General features: G+C 37.5%; 1 protein-coding gene across 6 annotated transcripts in view; it reads right to left on the bottom strand.

Annotated features, from left to right (window-relative positions):
• Window positions 1-20,289, bottom strand: part of LOC102262175 (chromosome unknown open reading frame, human C5orf30) — a 106,959-nt gene that overhangs the window by 82,327 nt on the left and 4,343 nt on the right. For all 6 annotated transcript variants that reach the window (XM_014539874.1, XM_014539873.1, XM_005866431.2 and 3 more), the window contains exons 2-3: window positions 19,134-19,220; window positions 10,728-11,228 (exon numbers count right to left, since the gene is read on the bottom strand). In XM_014539874.1, coding sequence (XP_014395360.1) covers window positions 10,728-11,205 — 478 coding nt within the window. In that variant the 5' untranslated portion in view covers window positions 11,206-11,228; window positions 19,134-19,220. The remainder of the gene's footprint in view (window positions 1-10,727; window positions 11,229-19,133; window positions 19,221-20,289) is intronic.

Here is a 20,289-nt window from a genome sequence, read left to right as displayed (position 1 = left end):
CCCTCTGGACTCTCAACTTACCCTAGGCAAAACAAAAACAACCCTAAAAACAAAAACACACACTATAAACCAGATCAGCCACTGAGATGACAGCAAAACAAGTCTAATAGAGGAATTTAAACATGCAGGTGTTGGTACATGTATTAATTCTTCATAAGGAGAGTAAGGAAATGATAAAAATGGATGCAGGCTGTGAATGGGGATTTCATATTAAATAAAAGTAACGTGTAGTAATATCAGACATATGTCATAGCAATATCTTCACCAATACAGCTCCTAGGGCAGTGGAACCTAAAGAGAAAATAAACAAATGGAACTACATCAAAATAAAAAGCTTCTGCACAGCAAAAGAAACTATCAACAAAACAACAAGAAAGCCCACTGCATGGGAGAACATATTTGCCAATGTTATCTCTGATAAGGGTTTAATCTCCAAAATTTACAGGGAACACATAACAACTTAACAAAAGGAAGATAAACAATCCAATCAAAAAATGGGCAAAGGACCTAAATAGACACTTTTTGAAAGAGGACATTCAGAAAGCCAAGAGATACATGAAAACATGCTCAAAGTCACAAATCATCTGAGATATGCAAATCAAAACAACAATGAGATACCATCACACACCTGTCAGAATGACTATCATCAACAAATCAACAAATGGACAAGTGCTGGCGAGGATGAGGAGAAAAAGGAACCCTGGTGCACTGATGGTGGGAATGCAGACTGGTGCAGCCACTATGGAAGACAGTATGGAGTTTCCTCAAAAAGTTAAAAATGGAACTCCCATTCGACCCAGTAATCCCACTTCTAGGAATATATCCCAAGAAACCAGAAACACCAATCAGAAAGGACATATGCACCCCTATGTTCATAGCAGCACAATTTACAAGCATTATGCTAAGCAAAATAAGCCAGTCAGAGAAAGATAAATATCACATGGTCTCACTCATATGTGGGATATAATGATCAACATAAACTGATGAACAAAAATAGATTCAGAGACAAACATGGAATGGACTGTCAAACCTCAGAGGGAAGGCAGGGGAGGGGAGGGGATGGTGGTGGTGTAAGAGATCAACCAAAGAACTTGTATACATGCATATTAGCATAACCAATGGACACGAACACTGGGGCGTTGGGGGCTTGTCCTGGGGGGGTGAGAGTCGACGGGGGAAAAGGAGACATATGTAATACTTTAAACAATTTTTTAAAAAAGTAACATGTAGCAAAGTTAACTAGGGCAAATAATTGTTTCCGAGGGTGTACTATGCTGTACAGTTTGATGAGCACCAGCTGGTCCTAAAGATGGAGAGAGCAATGTGTGGGTTATCCGAAACAAGCTCCTTGGACCACACTTAACCCTGTGCCTAGAGAAAAGAACAGTCAAATCTGGCTTTAGAAGTTGCATCAGCATCAGGAAGAAGAAAAGGAGAGGGAGAAGAAAAGGAAGAAGCCACTTTCTAGACACTTTCTGTAGTTGGTATTTATCCCTTTGTTGCCAAAGTTTCTGGAAACAAAGTGTATCAGAACAAAATCTCTCTGCCCCCAGAATACAATTTACCTGTCAGTGCTAGAGAAATCAACCTCTGAAGAGACATATTCTGTAACAGCGTCCCAGGCCAAAGAATGAGATTAGAAATTCTGCTAATATTGTAAAAAAGAAAAAAGTCTTCAAATGATTAGAGATGGCTGCCTGAAAGATTTCTGGGGTAAGAAGGAGAAAGTTCTGCAGGGTAAAGTGGTATCATGCATGCTCTTAAAAGACAGGACACTAGTAATCGTAGCCAAGAACACTGTAAGCACAAATAATGGATTCTGCAAATAATGGATTCTTCATGACATGGTTCAGAAGTCCCTGACCAAAAATATGAAAAGTTCACAATACAAACCTCAGAAACCTACTGAGACAGGTGGGTTCTGTTCTGCTATCTTTTATTTCCCAACTTGTATCAAGTCCTTATATTAGGAAATAGAAAGCAAATCCAAGAAATTTTTAAAACTACTGAACTGGATAGAAATTATCAGCAAAGAGATGTAGAATAAGAATCAAAATAAGATGTCCCATACACATCTAAACAAGCTCTTTATTTTTTAATCTTGCTAAATCTCAAGCCCATGTTCAAACATTTAATAAGATGAAATTTCAAAAAGGTAATTATGTTCAAAGAGAGCATTTTTCATGTTATAATAGATGTAGCCATTTACATCAACAATTTCCAAACTATGGTCTTGACATTTAAGTTTTAAAAAAGTGTTTATATCTCCAGCATACATATACTTATTTATATATTTTATGCATTACTGCTACTGGCAAACTATCTGTATGACATATCAGAACAAATAAAAAATGTAAAAAGATAAAAAGTATTTTTAAAATAGGCCTAGTACTTTCTAACCCAAGTGGATCATGTTTACACCATGTGACATGTCAACAGCCCACTTCAGAAAACACAAGTTTATCAATTCATTAATCAGATGTGAGAGGCAACATATCTTCACCTGTCACTCCCTCTCTCACATATACATTGCAAGGTTTTGCAATATTTTATCCAAAAAAACCTTAAATTTTAAAAATAAAAGCAATGTTTTTATTTTACTGCTTAGCACCTTTTTAAAGTAGTTGTGAGGTGAATAAAGACATGGGAAACCAGGGGTTTCAAAGATTGTTTTTATTACTGCCAATGGCTACACTTTACGTAGCAACTACTGTGTGACGGGCATTTTACATTACATACATTATGTCTAATTCTCACAAGAAGGGTAAAATAGATATTATGTTTCCCATTTTATAGAAAAATAGAACTAAGGCACATGATCAAACTTATCCCGCACTTAAGTGGTGAAGCCAGGGTGGGTGAGACTTTATCTTTAAATCACACAAAATTAAGATTGTCACAATTACAGAACATTATGTGAAGGGCCAAGCATTTTAGGTCTTCCAATATATATATTTTTTCATTTATAGCTGGCTCCTTAGAGCAGAGAGAGGAATAGAGAAATAGGCCATGGACTATTAAAAATTCTTTAGATTAAAAAAAATAATAGCCCCCAGACATTTCACCTGTCCCTTTCCTCCCAGCTCCCTTCACTAGAAAGAGCATTTCAGACTTCTCTCAGGGCCCAGTTTCCAGCTATGTTCCCAAATAGGGCCTGAAACTGGCGATGTGGTCCCCCAACGATTATTCCTCTTCCAGATGCATGTGCAGCTAATGTCTATGAGAACTGTGGACTGCCAGGAACCCACAAAAACTGAGAGGGTCCTCGAGGCTGGAGGAGTTACATAAGGTAAAAACGTTGTTGAATTAGGAGAAATACTAACTGCAAAATATTATTTGGCAGTTTAACTATCATGATTTGAAATGTCACTGCTAAATTCCTCACCAGCAAACGTGGGTCGAACTCAATGACTTCCTTTCTAGAGATTTTTATTTTTAGAAAGATATATGACATACTTCTGTCTAGGTAGGTTTGGATAGTCGGAAAAGTAGAATGGATGAGCCATGAGGCCTTTTCCAGTTTTATACTCGCACACAGCATTCTCTTCTGCCTGGGAGGCCCCCACCTTTCTACCCACCTGGCAAACTCCTGTTCACCCTCCAGGCCCCAGCAAAACTTCTCTGGTGATGCTTTCCCTACACTTACGGTGGAATTAGGAACTTTCTCCTCTCTGTGCTTAAAAAAAAAATCTTAAAATCCATTTTTATAGCAGCACTTATTTTAAAATGCAACTATCTGTTCTTGACCATGGCTTCTGTGTTCACGCACCTTGTAGTCTCATGATTTATCACTGTGGGGGCACAAAATGTCATCACAATAAATATTTGGTGGATGAATAAAGGTTGAATCATGAATTTGAAGGAGCATCAATTTCTACAAATATAGTAGCTTGCTTTGGTGTTTGGTTCTATTTCAACAAAAATTTGTTTGTTTGTTTTTTTATATACTTTATATAAAATCCCTCATGTTCTCTGAGCATTCTGTTTGGAGCCTCCTAAGATCACACATTTGGTTATCAATATACAAGGAACCCATACTACAGCTCTAGGGCAGTGGTCGGCAAACCGCGGCTCTGGCCCCTTGAGTGTGACTCTTCCACAAAATACCACGTGTGGGCGCGCACATACAGTGCAAAGTTAACTTAAAACTTTAAGTAAAGTTTATTAAGTTAATTTTAGGGAACGTTGTAAAGTGAAAGATGTAGTGTCGAGGATTGAGAAAGGTATGTTGAGATGGTTTGGACATATAGAGAGGATGAACATATAGAAAGGAGATAGACGAAACAAGTATACAAGACGAGTGTGGATGGGAGAGTTGGAAAGGGTCGACCTCAGCGAACGTAACTCAATCAGATTGAGGACGTTTTTAGCAAAGGCCAGCTTAGGAGTACCCTAATTAAGTTAATAACAATGTACCTACCTATATAGTTTAAGTTTAAAAAATTTGGCTCTCAAAAGAAATTTCAATCGTTGTACTGTTGATATTTGGCTCTGTTGACTAATGAGTTTGCCGACCACTGCTCTAGGGTAATGCAAATGAGGTAGCTCTCACAGTTTTTCTATTTCACAAATTAGAAACTATTCTCATTTGCAGCATTTCCTGGGATTTCTATAGAGTAACTTGTCCCAGTGGGGAAAGACATGCTTTCAATTGTTTATTCTCTGGTATCTCTAGTCTAGTCAAAAGGATCCTCAAAAAAAAAAAAAAAAAAAAAAAAAAAAGGCAAGGAATGATTTCAAGAAAACATGAAGGAAAAAACACAATCCCCGTCTATTTCACTTTGAGTGCTTGAACCAGCAAGCATTTAAGAAATGAATTTCGGGGTAGGAGGCAGAATTTATACCCAATATAATTTTATATGCCCTTTTCCTCTTAAAAAAAAGTCACTTTGTCACATGTAATGAATATCTTTTGAACGCTGAGTGGAATACCTTATATGACCTAACATAAAACAATATTCAAACCTATAATGTCTGAATCCCTTAAACATTTTTCCTTTAACCACAACAATTTCTTATTAGATGAGCATTACACTAAAAATGTGAGAAATGTTAATAAAAAATACAAAACTCAAACTTTATTATAAATATTAGAAAGTAAAATACAGAAATCTACCAACTAATGCAGGGTTCTAATTGGTCATTTCAAAAGATGATCTGTATTAGGAAACTTCTTGAGCAAAATACTTTCCATATAAATTTCTCATACACATTATGTCAAGAATACATATTTTTAAATGTACTTTGGACCTTACATAATTAAAGCAAACCTTCTCTGTCATTCCCACCACACCCCAGGATTAATTGCAGGACAAGAGAAAAAAAAATCACTAAAATATCCATTTACTTATCCCCTCATAGTTCTCACCTCCCCTCATCTCCAACTCCAGTATTTCAGCTCTTTAACTATGCCTCCACCTTAACTCTTCTAGAAAGTGGGTCAGTCCAACTTAGCCAGCCACCAAGAATAGTGGCAATAACCGCTGAACATTATTGGCATGCCCTGCTCCTTCTCAGACTCAATTACTTTGAGATTTCTGCCTTCTCCTATTTTTCATCTCCTAGACTTCCCTATGAAGGTTGGTTTTTTTTCCACCTGCTACACAGATAAACAATGAGAGCACATCCAGTAAGTTGGTCAGCCTACTGAAAGAAAAATGAACAAGATAGTTCTTTCTCAGATTTTAGTCCCAGATGATTTAAGATCCTCACTTTCCCTCTCTCTTAAATTACTATTTATTCTACAAAACACTCATTTGGCATTTATCTAATGCCACCTTGCCCTCCTCTTCCTCAAGAAGCATGTCCTTGAAGGTGAAATCAATCTTAAGGGTGATGGTTATGGAGACCATTCTCCTCTGTTCTCTGGTTAGAAGAGAGGACCCAGAATGGTCTCCTATTCAAAAATGTTCAGACTATTTTCCAATTCACACTATAATCCATTGCAGGAGGTGGGGGTGGGGAGGGTAGGGTGTGTGGTGGGCAAACAGGTTTTATCTCCAGTGTAATGCTGATCAATTCAGTAGCAGCTACTCTAAAGGGCTGGTTTAAGAAAGATAATGAGGCCACATCTGGACTCAGAGTCTGTGCACTGACGGATTAGCCATGTCTGTCACACGGATTGGTGAGGTGTATGGTGGTATGCATGCTCAGTATCTGCCATCTTGGCTCTAACCACTTAGCCAAAATCTGAATTTCCGTTACTTCAAGAATGTCTTCCTGCATAAGTTCCTATTCCTAATTAAAGTGTTAGGCCAAAGACAGATGATTCAAAGTATTCCTAATACATGTCTATGTGTAACCCCTTTACATAAAAGTTTGGTGAAAATACTCTCCCTTGGTGAGTCAGACCTCCAGGTCATCATGAACCCAGTGCCCTCTCCTCTTCCCATGGTCACACGGTAAGAATGTTCTTGAGAGCATTCAGCAGGGACTTTGAAAGTGATGCTAGCTTTTCTACAAAAGCAAAAGCATCAAAGCTCTTCGCTCCAGAAGCCAGCCAGCCAGGATCACTTAAGGATTCCACTGACTGGAGCAACTCTTTTTCATTCCAATAGATCAGTGGTTCTCAACCTTCCTAATGCCGCGACCCTTTAATACAGTTCCTCATGTTGTGGTGACCCCCAACCATAAAATTATTTTCGTTGCTACTTCATAACTGTAATTTTGCTACTGTGATGAATCGTAATGTAAAAATCTGATATGCAGGATGTATTTTCATTGTTACAAATTGAACACAATTAAAGCATAGTGATTAATCACAAAAACAATATGTAATTATATATGTGTTTTCCGATAGTCTTAGGCAACCCCTGTGAAAGGGTCGTTCGACCCCCAAAGGGGTCACGACCCACAGGTTGAGAACCGCTGCAATAGATGCTGCATTCTTCTGATTAGAGTTTCTTTTCTCACCCTGTGCTCTCCCAAAAATTGGTACATCAAAGACAACCACAAAACCAGGGTTGACAACATTTAGGAGATATGGTTTTAGACTTTTTCTCTTAAAAAAAAATCATTTCACAATGATGAGAAGACAAATTCAACATCTCCCCTCCATTAGAGTAACAAAGTGTCCTAGGGGCTCGGCAAACAAACTAATAAATCAAACCCATTCTTGATTTGTTTCTAGTACTGTTCTCCTTGGCCAGAAAAATCCCTCATTTTTCTTATTTAAAGAAGCACATTACAAAGTGAAGTGCATCATTAAGTGCTGACAACCTCCACTTCTGGCTTTCTAATCACATTTATTATATTTCCAAGGCAATCTTCATCAATTTTTCTCTAATCAAATCGTATTGTTTAAAAGCCAACTTTACTTACTACTTGCTATCCCTCTACCCTGTAACGCACACCCTTGCTCTCTCTCCAGCACAACTCTTCTAGAGTATTCCTGCTATTAATGGGCTTGCCAGTCTCTCCTACTTTCTATGACCGAGAACAAACGCTTAGGCCAAGGTCATTGAAAAGTTTCCTTGAAATAATGTCAATGGTTATAATGGAATAAAAGCCTTTCTGAAATAAAAGTATGTTAGAATGAGAAAATAACTAAAAATAGGTTGCTTTTCTCAAGATCTCAAGAAGTGTTCTTTCTTTAATGAAAAGGCCAGTTTACCTTTAAAAGTTAATGTAGAATCTTCTAAAAAAAAAAGCTTCCTCAAGCCCCAAATATTAAAATCATTGAAATAAGCATCTCAAGGAAGAGAAAAGACAGTGCCCCACACATGGGCATCATAGGCAATGGACAGGACGTGATGGGCCCTGAAACCAAATGTTGGGTTCCAAATGAGTTTAGATTTTAATTTCTCCCCTGAGTCTTTTGGTCCCTGACTGAAGGCCAGAGGAGCCCAGGAACCAGAGGTGCACATGCAACTGGATGGAAGTCAGGGGAGCAAGTCTGAGGCGAGGACTGAAATTCTAGAGCTACTTTATGCATCAGCCGGGCCTCTAGAACAGCGGTCGCCAACCTTTCGGACCTCACGGACCTCCAGTCGTCCGTGAACCACCGGTTGGTGACCGCTGCTCTAGAACATATTTTTGAAAAGAAAACTTAAAGTTCTGTGGTACTGCAATGTATTTAAGGGCAAATACTAGAAGATAACATCATCAGTCTATATGACCAGAAGTGTGCTCTGTTTAGTATGGAATATTCAATTGAATAAAAATGGTGGGGGGAGTTCAAAAACATAACACGTTCAAAGACTAAATGATATGGGACCTTTTTCAGATAAAAGAGACCCAGCCTAACCTTTTTTCTCGCTAGGACAGCATCTACCACAGGAGCACCAGGCCATGGAGTGCAGAGAAACCAAGAAGGAATGAAGGAAGGGGCTCTGCAATCACATTTTGAAAACTACTGACCTAGAGTTTCAAAACTTTCTAGGAAATCAAACTTAAAAGTTATGCATCTTTACTAATCAGACATAGCAAATGTGCCATATCTCCAACTTTAACCCATTCATTTTTGCCACAGAGTTTTACTTGTCTTTAAGGGAAAAACAAAACAAAACAAAAAGCTACATATTTTTATTTAGCTCAAGAAATTATTTAGGTGCACAGGCAGAGACAGCTCTCACAGGTACACAGAATACAATCATTGCCATGAATACATCCTTTACCTTGAAATGTGGAGGAGCACCAAAAGTAACTTTTCAAAACAAAAACAGGGCCTAAAAATAAGTGCTTAGGTGGAATTCTTGCACGGCAACCAGCCTATTGATGGTGGACCTCGTTTAAAGCATCACACAACAATGTGTGTTTACATCACCCTTTTATTTCATAGTTAGAAATAATACAGTTCCACAGGGTAAATCATCAATAAATAACGATGTCTAATCATTAAACGTAAAAATCCCAACTCTTTGGCATCTGACAGGATTCTATTTCTTGTCAAACTAATGACTGTATAGAGATGGTTAATCTTAGTGACCATTTGTCAATATGTTACAAAGGTGCAATTTACATTAAAGTATCAACAGCTGAAAATTTCCAGCCCACCAAGAAATCTGATCAAATCAGTAAGTTATGGGCCAACTTCACCAAGGTTCTTTCATAAGGTCTGCCTCAGTGAAAGCAGAATAAATGTTGATTAAGAGTTCCTAGGGGTTTCTAATACTTATTCTGCTCTAAATAGTTTGCCATTCATTCCGGCTAAAGAAAAGTCACAACTGCACCAGGAATGGCCCATTCATTAATTAAAAGGTGTTCTTATTTTATAAGCAAGAGTGCTAACACCCAAGAAACTCACAGCCCCCAAAATAAACTTTAAAATAAGCAGTTCTATGCTGCCAGAAATGCCAATTCAGTAATAAATTGCACCTTCAAGAGTCAAAAAATAAAAGAAATAGAAACTTTTAAAAAAGGTAAGTGACATACATTTTTTTTTCAAAATATATTCAAGAATAGTTGAGCTGTATTTGTTACTAAAGCCAGGACAGTATTTCTTTAGCAACAAATTAAACCAGTGCAATTGACATAAATTGGTAAGTAATCCAGGTTTAACCTATTAAATCTGCAGAGCACTTTAGGCTCCTACACTAATCCTAGAAACTGGAATTTCAATGAGTGCTTGCGCGGCAAAAACCTAAAACTGGGATGACCCGATGCCATGCTGAATGGTATCACTTCATACTTTGATTAAGCATTCGATAGTAGAAATCATGAATTCCTCTATTAAAGTTCCATTCACTTACAGAACATTCAGATGCAAACAGTATTATGCCTATAATCCACAATTAAAAGAATCCTTTCCATTTTAAAGTTCCAGATGAATTTTAAATTAGAAAATAAGCCCAAAGGAAACTTTTTCAACTCATGAAAACTTCATATTGGAAACTTTCTGGAAAAGCTTCCCCTTCCCCCCACCTATTGTAAAATAAATACTTTGTATCCCAAATTTAATTTTATTAAGACATGTTAACACTATAAAGAAATATTTTACAGCCATAGAGATCAGTAACTTTCCATGCGGAAATAAAAAATTCATTGCTCAATAATATTATTGAGGCAAGTGAAGAAAGATTATGCTCTTGTGTCAATTGGAAATGTTAGTTGTTGTTTTTTTTTCCAGTGCAAAACCAGTTATAAAATATTTAAACTCAATATTTAAAAATAAAAAGTGGTCCAAAATTCAGCAATGTTCAAGTTCTAAATTTCATAAAACAAATCATGACATACATTGTATAGTAAAATACAGAGATTAAAGAAGTACTTGAGTACTTAAGATAAGAATTTCTAATGAATCATACCATGTCAGCAACAACCGAGCAGATAGCATTCCCATTTCGAGCGTTAGGATCATAAAGATCTTACCGTACCAAGCCTTTTTTCCCAGCTAAAAAGCTATACAAACTAATGGTCAACATTCTGTTTTCTTTGTAGTTGCGTGCTCTAGAATGATTTCTCCCCAAGTACCTGTGATTTTATTTCTGTATTCAAATTTGATCCGAACAATTTTTATGTTCCTGGAACACTTAGCAGATATAACCATCTATAATGTGGAGAGTCCTGTACAGAGTCCAACAGTGGGCTTTTTCTGGCCGAGTGTAGGCTGTCATAAACTGGTTTACACATTCCGCAGGTCATTCATGTGTTATTCCTAGCAAACACACGGTCCCCTCTGAGGGTTAGGTGCTGAAGCTGGTACTGTAGCACTTCTGTGTCAGCTGGCTCCTTGATGCTCATTTTATCTAGATTGAGGTAGTCCAGAGATTTGGAGTGAGCCCTCTTACCTTTAAGAAGACAAAGAGGCAGGGGCCCATGGAGGGCCTTATAAGGTTCATAAGGTAAAGATTTAGTGCACTTGTCTCCTGAGCTGGGCATCCGCCTTCGCCTCCTGCCATTGACAGCTGGAATCTCATACGGTTGGTAGTACCTACTTCTGGTTTTATATAAACGAGAGGAACGTGCAAGTCCTGCATCCAGCTGCTTGGAGCGCAAGGAAGGCACAGCTTCTCCCTTACTCTCTTCACCTCCTGTGCACTTCTGGGCTAACTTCAGGAGTTCCTCGCCAGTAGTGAAGCCAACCAAATAGTTCGAGTCCATGTGGAGGATCTGGTAGCCTGAGACCGTCCGGCGCATCGGCGAGCACGGTGTGCTGGAGCAGCGGGGCTTCTCGGCCTCTGCCTTCCCTGGGGAGCTCACCTCAGCCACGGGCAAGGGCAGGGTGCTCAGGGTACTTCTGGCCTCTCCATTAACATCTACTTCCATTTTAGGCACCAGTCTGCACACTCCTAAAAGTAGACAGACAGATTAGAAGAGTGTAACGCGCAGAACCTTGGTCCAAGCTGGGTCATTTTAGAAGGCTGAAGGAGCATGAAGTAACTCTGGCCTGGAAAACAGCCAATGTACATTGGACAGATTTTTATCTGTCTACTACACGTTCCAGAGCAGGCATGAAATGACTACTACTTCTCTGCCTCTAGGAACTCAAGGCAGGTTAAATTAAAGTTGAAAGTAAGGAGAAGCCTACAGGTAACAATACTTCTCTAAAACCAGTGCTCCATTCAATCATGCCAAGTTTACTACTTGAAGCGATATTAAGCAAATCAAATACAGATCTCAACATTAAGCAAATAAGAATAATCATACACAGTTTCACAAGAATCTACAAACTCTTTCCAATATGAAAATTAAAATCTTTTCATTTTCCATCATATGATTAAAAATACGTGCTCAGCTCTTCAACCTGCAATTCTTTTCAACTGTGTTTACGGGGCATATAATGAAAACGATAAAAGCTAATCCATTTCTGCAAAGATTCAATGTACGCCTAAAAAGCTTTTCTATGGTAAGGCGAAGTCTCAGTGGAAGGTTCCCCCAAACCTTGTAAATGTTCCTCCTTCCATGTTCCCAATGAATTACGCAAAATTAACCATTTTGTACTTTAAAAGTTAATCCTAAATACAACAAATCATTTTTAATATGAAACATATATAAAATATCAGATGTTATTTTAGAACATTTAATCATAAAACATGCCATCTAGGACACTACACTTTTGAACCATTTAGTAAATGGCAGAAGAATTCATAATGAATGAAGAATACTAATATTATTCATCACAATAATCTCATTACATTGTTTGGAAATCTCATTGACAAGAAGTACCACAAATAATGGCCAGATTCTAGAAAATCACAGATAAATCAAATTTTGGAAAATAAAATACTAAGGGAACCTGAATGACAATGGCATTTCTGAGAAAGTTTATTTCTACTTGATCCTCAATTAGATGTAGATAACACAGTTTTAAGTATGTCAGATTGCTTACTATAATCATGTCATGTAGTAATTGATTTTAAGATTAAATATTTATTGAAAAAGGTTATTATATTAAATAATTCTTATGAATCCTTTTGTAAAACAAAACCTTTTCCTAATTGATGCATTTCCTAAAATCTGGGTATCTGTTTAAAAGCCAAGCAATTAGAGCCCGGCCTATGTGGCTCTGAGGCTGAGCATGGACCTATGAACCAGGAGGTCACGGTTCAATGTCCACTCAGGGCACATGCCCGTGTTACAGGCTCGATCCACAGTTGGGGGTGTGAAAGAGGCAGCCCATCGATGATTCTCTCTCATCACTGATGTTTCTATCCCACTCTTCCTCTCCCTTCCTGTCTCTGAAATCAATTAAAACATATATTTATATAGTTTTTAAATCCTTACCTGAGGATATTTTTCCATTGATTTTTAGAAAGAGTGGGAGAGAGAGGAAAAGACAGAGAGAAACATCAATGTGAGAGAAACACATCGATTGGTTGCCTCCTGCACGAGTCCCTATCAGGGCCCGGGCCGGGGAGGAGCCTGCAACCCAGGTAGGTGCCCTTGACTGGAATCAAACCCAGGAAGGACCCTTCCGTCCACAGGCCAATGTTCTATCCACTGAGCCAAACCAGCTAGGGCCAATTAAAACATTTTTTTTTAATCCAAGCAATTAGAAACCTAAAGAAAGTCACAACCTTATTCCTTCATTTGCATGCTGCACTTCCTTCATTAGAAAATAAATAAACCAAGACTATGAAGTTACCAGATGCCATCCTGCCTTTACGACAGTCCACATCTATATGTCAACTGAAAATTAAGTTTAATTCCTGAGTTAAAACAAATGCTAAAGGGATCAATATAGTTTTACTTACATTGTACTCTAAATCTTAGAGTATTTACAATTTTAATTTAACCAAAACACCTTAGCCTCTCAACCCTTCTAGATTTAAAGTAATTGGCTTTTTCTATTTTATTACTGTAAAGACAAATTTGTATTTGATTGTGTAATTTATTTCTCTACGGAGAGGATGGAAGTAGGTGACTACCGGCTACTTTGATCTGCATACCAAAACCTAAAGATTTCTCATCTCATAAACTTCAGAGGGCCGTCTGAAGCTTCATCCAATTTTATGCTGAAGAAACAAATGTTTACTCTAAGCCAAATGACAAACTAACCCTCCCTTTCTTGCGAATTCTGTTATCCAGATAAGAGCACAAGGGAACAGCTTATCGGAAGGCCTCCAACCTGTGTAACCTGACAGGCAGAAGTGATTCTGATACTTTATTCTGAAAAGACAAGCAGAGGAGGGTCAGTGAGGCCCAAACAACCAGGGCTGTGGAGGCAAGGGAGCAAACACACAGACTGAGCGCCCTCCCGAGTAGTTACCCGGGTGGTGACACTCAAGCATCAGTCGCGTTAAGTGGCACTGGCCCAGGTCTCTTCCAAATCTGGCAGTCTATGACAGTCCAAGGATTTCCACCAGCCACCTTACAGAATTTGCACTTGGTGTATTATGAACTTCCTAAAATCCGTGTTTCACATCCCACCCATTCTGAATTGGGTAATAATTCAAACAGAGGCTAGGCTGAAAGTCACTTTTTTTTTTCCCTATGAGGGAGAAAAATTGCTAAGCAAGTTAATGGTGTACAAAGTCACAGGAAAGAATAGTGGACAATAGGATCATCAAAAATGCGTTCCCGCATGAAGTCAATCCTGCTGCATCAAGGCAGACCATCAGGAATTCCTAGAATCTCTCAGGGTTAAGGATAAATGACGGTAGGATACAAAGGTTTGAGAATAAAAGGCAAAAGTTACATAGCAACTAGAAAATAAGTACCTAGAAAATTAGAAAAGTGGAGTGAGGCAATGTGTGGCATGAACTAGATATCACTGTTAGATGAAAACTATCACTGGTTAAGTTTCCAGCAGCCAAAAACACCATAAAAAACATTACCTGGTGTGGGTAAAATAACCAACAGGATCTTCAGGCATCCACCTGACAGACAATGATTTAACCTACATTCTCAATTAGATGTGGTTTAAGAACTCTGGAAATTTCAACCAAGCGGTCTGGTATAAGAAACCAACATACTAGAATGACATGAACAACATACTCCAGGTAGAAAACATGATTTAACAAAAAAGTTAAAAGAAATAAGCACTGCCAATACCCTCTTCACAAATAAGTAACTAAGGTCAATACCCAATGTAAAATTTCTGAACCAGAGTCTTGCTGCACTGGAACACGAAAATGCTCGTTCTAAATCTTTACATATATAGCTGTAATATACAGTGAACATCTCTAAGTGAATCTGGAACACGAAAATGCTCGTTCTAAATCTTTACATACATAGCTGTAATATACAGTGAACATCTCTAAGTGAATAATTCTAAGGGTTGAAAATTTGTTTGCATTTTTTAGCTATAAAGCATCAATACTTCTCTCCAAACTATAGCATAGTCTCAAAACTAATAGATCTTTTAGGTGGTTCCATTGGTCTCTATAGGGTAGTCATATGTACAAGAACATCTCCAGCTCCAGATATTGAAGTAGGAATGAGAAGGGTACAACCAGAACTTCTACAAATTGCTTAGATTTTTTTTTTAAGATCCTTTCCACTTACATATTGCCTTTCTAAAGAACATCCATTATGTGGAGCCTTGGGTTTCAGACAAGGGAACAATGACTGGAGAATATTTCATTTTGAGCTGGGTGGAATGCTAACTTCTTCAATGTGACTGAAAAGAAAAACTTTCTATGCGGTTAAATTCCTGATAATTTCCTGACTGGATTTAAATATTGGGGCAAGAACCTGACAGTAGTTACAGAATCAACTTTCTCTAAGTGGCATATGTACTGTCCTACCTGAAATAGAGGAAGTCTAGGTATTTTCTAATTCTGGAAATCTACATAAAAAGGGTGATGCTTAAGGTAGTAAAGACCTAATGATCTCAAAGTCAGCATATCTTGATATATGGATGTCCAATATTTTAGACTGCAAAATTTCTTATTAAAAGTCATCCATCGGGAATGAATGACTACAACTGGAGATGGCCTGTGTTTTAGCAACAAATTCTTCACATTTTACCATGACAAATCTGCTTGTAAGTTTTTAACAAACTTATTCACGACTAAGCATTTGTTTCATATTCTAAAATAACCTTGTATCAAAAAAAGCATGCTTGCAAGATAAATGATTACAAAGCACTCTGGTATACAATGCAGATATGTGCAACAGGCAGCACCCCCAGTGCAGCAATAAGAATAAATGTGAACTGAGAAATCGGGTCCAATGCTAACTCAGGTCCAATGCTAACTTCTGCAATGCAGAGCACTAAAAGTCAGAAACCAGCAATACCCTATGTCTTCCATTAGTGCCTTTCATGGATAGTTAAAAGCAAAAATAAACACTGGCAACAGGAAACAGAAAAGGTGTTGTTATAATAACAGAAGCAGCAAGATTGTAGTAGATAGAAGAGTCTAAAACAGAAAAAGAAACAAAAGTCAACTTGTAGTTGAACAATGCTTTTAAAACTCAGTTTCTTAAACAAGTACCAGGAACAAACGTAATTCTTCAAATGACACCTAAGGTTCTTCAATATCACATTCTCTCACAGTCCAATCAGTAGCAATGATACTGAAGTACATTTATAACACATATGAAAGACCTGGCCATGTTCACAGGTACCACTATATTTCCTTGAAATATACGAGGATTCAAACTAGACAACATGAGACAAGTAACACTTTAACATTTACCAGAAAAATGTACACAGTGCACATTTTAAAAACAATGGGTGCAGCACGCCACTGGGAATTTTGGCTGAAACTAAAGCAAATATCCAAACCTCAGTACACATGCAGGGGAACCTGATGCACCAAGATGAGCACATTTAAAGCACTGTGACCTGTATGGCAACTGATCAGCTCTGAACAACTCCCTATACATTTGGCAAAAGGAGCAACATTTTTAAAATATAACCTAGATGCCTTAGTCCTTAGACCATCTCTGAAAATAGCTGATAAGTTTCACAACTGTTATACAAAGAAGTACTGAATTTTTTTTTATATCAGGCTTATCAAAAAAAAGTCACCCTCAGTAACAACAACAAAAAAAACTGCTCCATATGCTTGAACTGTTTTTAGAAACCTACAGCAATATCACTTAAGAGAAAACAGATATAACATAACTGTCTAAAATATACTGAACGAAAATGGCATCATGTGAACAGAATTCTGTTTAAGAGGTACCTGAAACAAACTGTTCAGAATAGAGCCATTGCTTGGGAAATGGAGTCTCTTAAGCATGGCTATTATGAGGTTAATAATATCAAGAACCATCACATTGTAGTGCAGAATCATCTTGGAGTTCACCTACCTGGAACCTCCGATTACAGAGCAGACAACCCTGAAGGCACAAGGCAGGGATTTGCCCAGAGCCAGGCAGGCAGTCCCAGGCTGCTGGCTCCAAGTTCAGTGCTCCTGAGTTCATCCTGCTGCTGTGCTTCTAACCACCATGTGGTTCCAACCCTGCCTACACTGACATCATCTAAGGAGCTGCAAAAAAACACTGAGGTCTGTGCTCTACCCGGATCGTGACTTAATTCGCCTGGGCTCTGAATTGTAAAAGATCGCCAGGTGATTATAAGAAACCTTCATGTCTGGGACCTTGTCAGACAGAAGAATTTCACCCCTATGAGTTCTGGCCCCACCTTTTTTTTTTTTTTAAACCAATAGTATTAGTCATATCAGTGACCATCAGATTAGGGACCAATTGCTAACACCTATTCCTAAGGCCTTCAAGTTTACTGTTCCTAATACACTGTGGGTTTTAAATAAATCTGCTAACCAAACTTGTTAAAACTGGATACAAAATAAAAATAAACCTGTGCTGAATGAGAATCAGGTCCCTCATCTACATACACTTTGGTGCAGTTATTTTAGCTTCTCAGAAGCCTCAGGTACAGCCACTTTGGAAAACAGTTTGACAGTTCCTTACAAATTTAAATAAATGATTACTAAACAACCCACGTACCCTACTTGTAGATATTAACCTAGGACACATGAAACTATATGTTCACACAAATAACTGAATGTGACCGTTTACAACAGCTTCATTCATAATCATCAAACGTGGAAACAAAGCAAACGTCCACCAACAGGAAAATGGATAAACTGTGCTCCGTCCATACAATAAAATACCATTCGGCAATGGAAAGGAGCAATCTAGGTTTACAGTCAGTGAAAGGAGCAGACAGAAAATGCTACATGCTGTGTGATTCCACTTACATGACATTCTGGAACATGCAAAACTATGGCACAGAAATCAATCAATGGCTGCCTAGGGATGGGGTTGGGGGAAGGGGATGAACTACAAAGTGGTAAAGGGAATTTTTGGAGGGCGGTGACAGTATTTTCTATATTGACTGAAGTGGTCAATACACAATTGATTATATCTGTCAAAACTCATCAAACTCTATACCTTAACAGGGTGAATTTTGCTGTATATAAATTATATTTTAATAAGTCTGACTTTAAAAATAAAATAAGCTGTGACATATTTCCAAGTTTTTTGATGATCCTCTGAATTTTCTATTCCTGTAGCTACAAGAGTGTGTGAGTATCTACATCTTTCCAGATACATATGTATACATATGTACACATATGTACACACAGTTATAGATGTAGTTATATATGTAAACAGAAGGACATTCTAGCCGAGCTGCAAAAGGGGAAATGAACCAACTTGAGAAGTAGTAAGTGACCTGTCACTTAAGGTATTCAAACATAGAGTGGGCAACCATTAAGATACCTTCTGTTTCTGAGAATATACAATTTGAAGAATTTTAAAAATTGGAGGACCAAATTTTGTGCTTTATTTCAGTTTTATGAGCCAGTGACCCAGCCACATTCTTATTTAACATCCTCTAAAAGTACTTTGTACTTCTGATGTTAAACTTCTTGCTCTTTTCTTCAAAACAAAATATTAGTAATGTTTCCATTTTTTCAATGTTTTAAAATGCATTTTCATAGATTTGTTAAGCTATATCTACTTAACAAACAAAACTGTTTGTGTTTCCCCATTGTCCCTTTGACTCATTCTGGGGCTGACTGATCATCTGGAAATCATTTATCATGAAATTGCCTTTTTAAAAGATTATAACCACTCGAAGTAGTTTGAAAAAAGGACTTATAAAGATATTGGCCTAGTAGGATGTCACACCAAAGCATGAATTCACACTAGTCTAGTCTATAAAATGCTAAAGAGTTACAGAGTCATTATTAGTTTTTTTCCCCCTTCAAAGACTTGGAGCCATATGAACAACTGTGTCAGCACAGATACACAGACTGAAAAAAGACAACTAAAGGAAAACAACAGCATTGCATATTTTTAAGTTTAAATTCATGGTGTGATAAAAGGAATGTCACACTTGCAGTGAACTGCTATCCAACTAAGTGAAAATGATATTCTTTCAGTCACCTGCTTGCCATTCTTTATGTACAATAATATACACTAGAACTTTTTGCCAGTCTCTGGAGACTATCGTTTTTACTAAAATTTCCTTGAAATTAGAGCAACTACCTCTTAACTACTATATTATGAAATATTCCATAAGACCTCGTTTATCTTACAGGAATTAAAAAAGGAATTTTCAAATATGTTAGCATTTTGCAACAATAATTTCAGTTCTCAATTAAAATTTAACTAATTAAATAAAAATCTAATAATTAAAATTTTCATAATTATAATATACATCTTTGCAGTAATATACTGAGATTTCACATTTATCAGTTCATGTAATTCTTAAAACACATTATGATATGTTTATAAAACTGGTTAACAAACAGAAAAGGCAAAATATAACTCACCAGACTAAATCCCAGAAGATGTCACTGTACAATTTCCAATGAGTCCCCAGGGAACACAGGCATAATTTTTCTGCTCTATTCCAGATACTAAACATGAGATACAAAAATAAACCTTTAATTTAACAAATAACAAAACTTGTAAAGCAATTATGCCAATTCTAACAGCAAAACTGGCAAGAAGTACTAATACCAGGTACAGTTATATAGGATACAATAGCAATTAATTTAATTAAAATAATTTTTAATTTTTTCAGCTAAATTAAACCGCAAACGTTTTATCAAGTTTGTTCCTCTGTGTTCTGTTGCTTAAGCTCTACCTGGAGACCACAAATAGCTACCTGGGCTAAATCTCAGGGATTTAAATGTTGGTTCCACCACCCACGTCCCATTTATTTACAGGTTCAACAGACGCACAGTAGCCTATGAAAGAAATAACCCCGAGGTTGGGTTCAAATGAAGAGGTCCTAGCCCTAGCCTAACTAAGAAGTCTACCTCACGACCTTGCTTAGCAATGTTTGAATGTAGTTATGTGGATCAAGTGAGATGAGATAGATGAGTGAATGTGCTCTGCATACTGCAAAGCCTTTTACGATGTGTGATGTTATTATGCAATTAATTTTTGTTATCTACTCATTTTAGCCATAAAATAGCAACAATAAAATCCTTTGGCCCTGACTGGTTTGGCTCAGTGGATACAGCGTTGGCCTGCGGACTGAAGGGTCCCAGGTTCGATTCCGGTCAAGGGCATGTATCTTGGTTGCAGGCACATCCCCAGTAGGGGGTGTGCAGGAGGCAGCTAAATCGATGTTTCTCTCTCATCGATGTTTCTAACTATCTCTCTTCCTCTCCCTTCCTCTCTGTAAAAAATCAATAAAATATATTTTAAAAAAATAAAATAAAATAAAATCCTTTGTAAGACTGCTCTGACGCAAATGATTGGAAGGCTCTTGGAAAATATTAAAAACCAACAAACAGAAAAACCCCCACAGAGAACAACTTGAAAAAACACTCCTCTACAGTTATCACATTGCTTAAGGTTTCTAGCATCTCCTTGGTGCCTTTCCCCCTTACCTGGGGTGGTAAAGGTGTAAGAGAAAACTTCCCAAAGTCTTTTCCACCTGTAAAGGTTTCTGGATTGTTGGGTTTTCTACTGTTG

Source organism: Myotis brandtii, unplaced genomic scaffold (assembly GCF_000412655.1).
Source record: "Myotis brandtii unplaced genomic scaffold, ASM41265v1 scaffold230, whole genome shotgun sequence".
In the NCBI taxonomy this organism is placed as follows: Eukaryota; Metazoa; Chordata; class Mammalia; order Chiroptera; family Vespertilionidae; genus Myotis; species Myotis brandtii.
The sequence above is the reverse complement of the archived record's forward strand: the minus strand, read 5'-3'. Positions and strand labels throughout refer to the sequence as shown.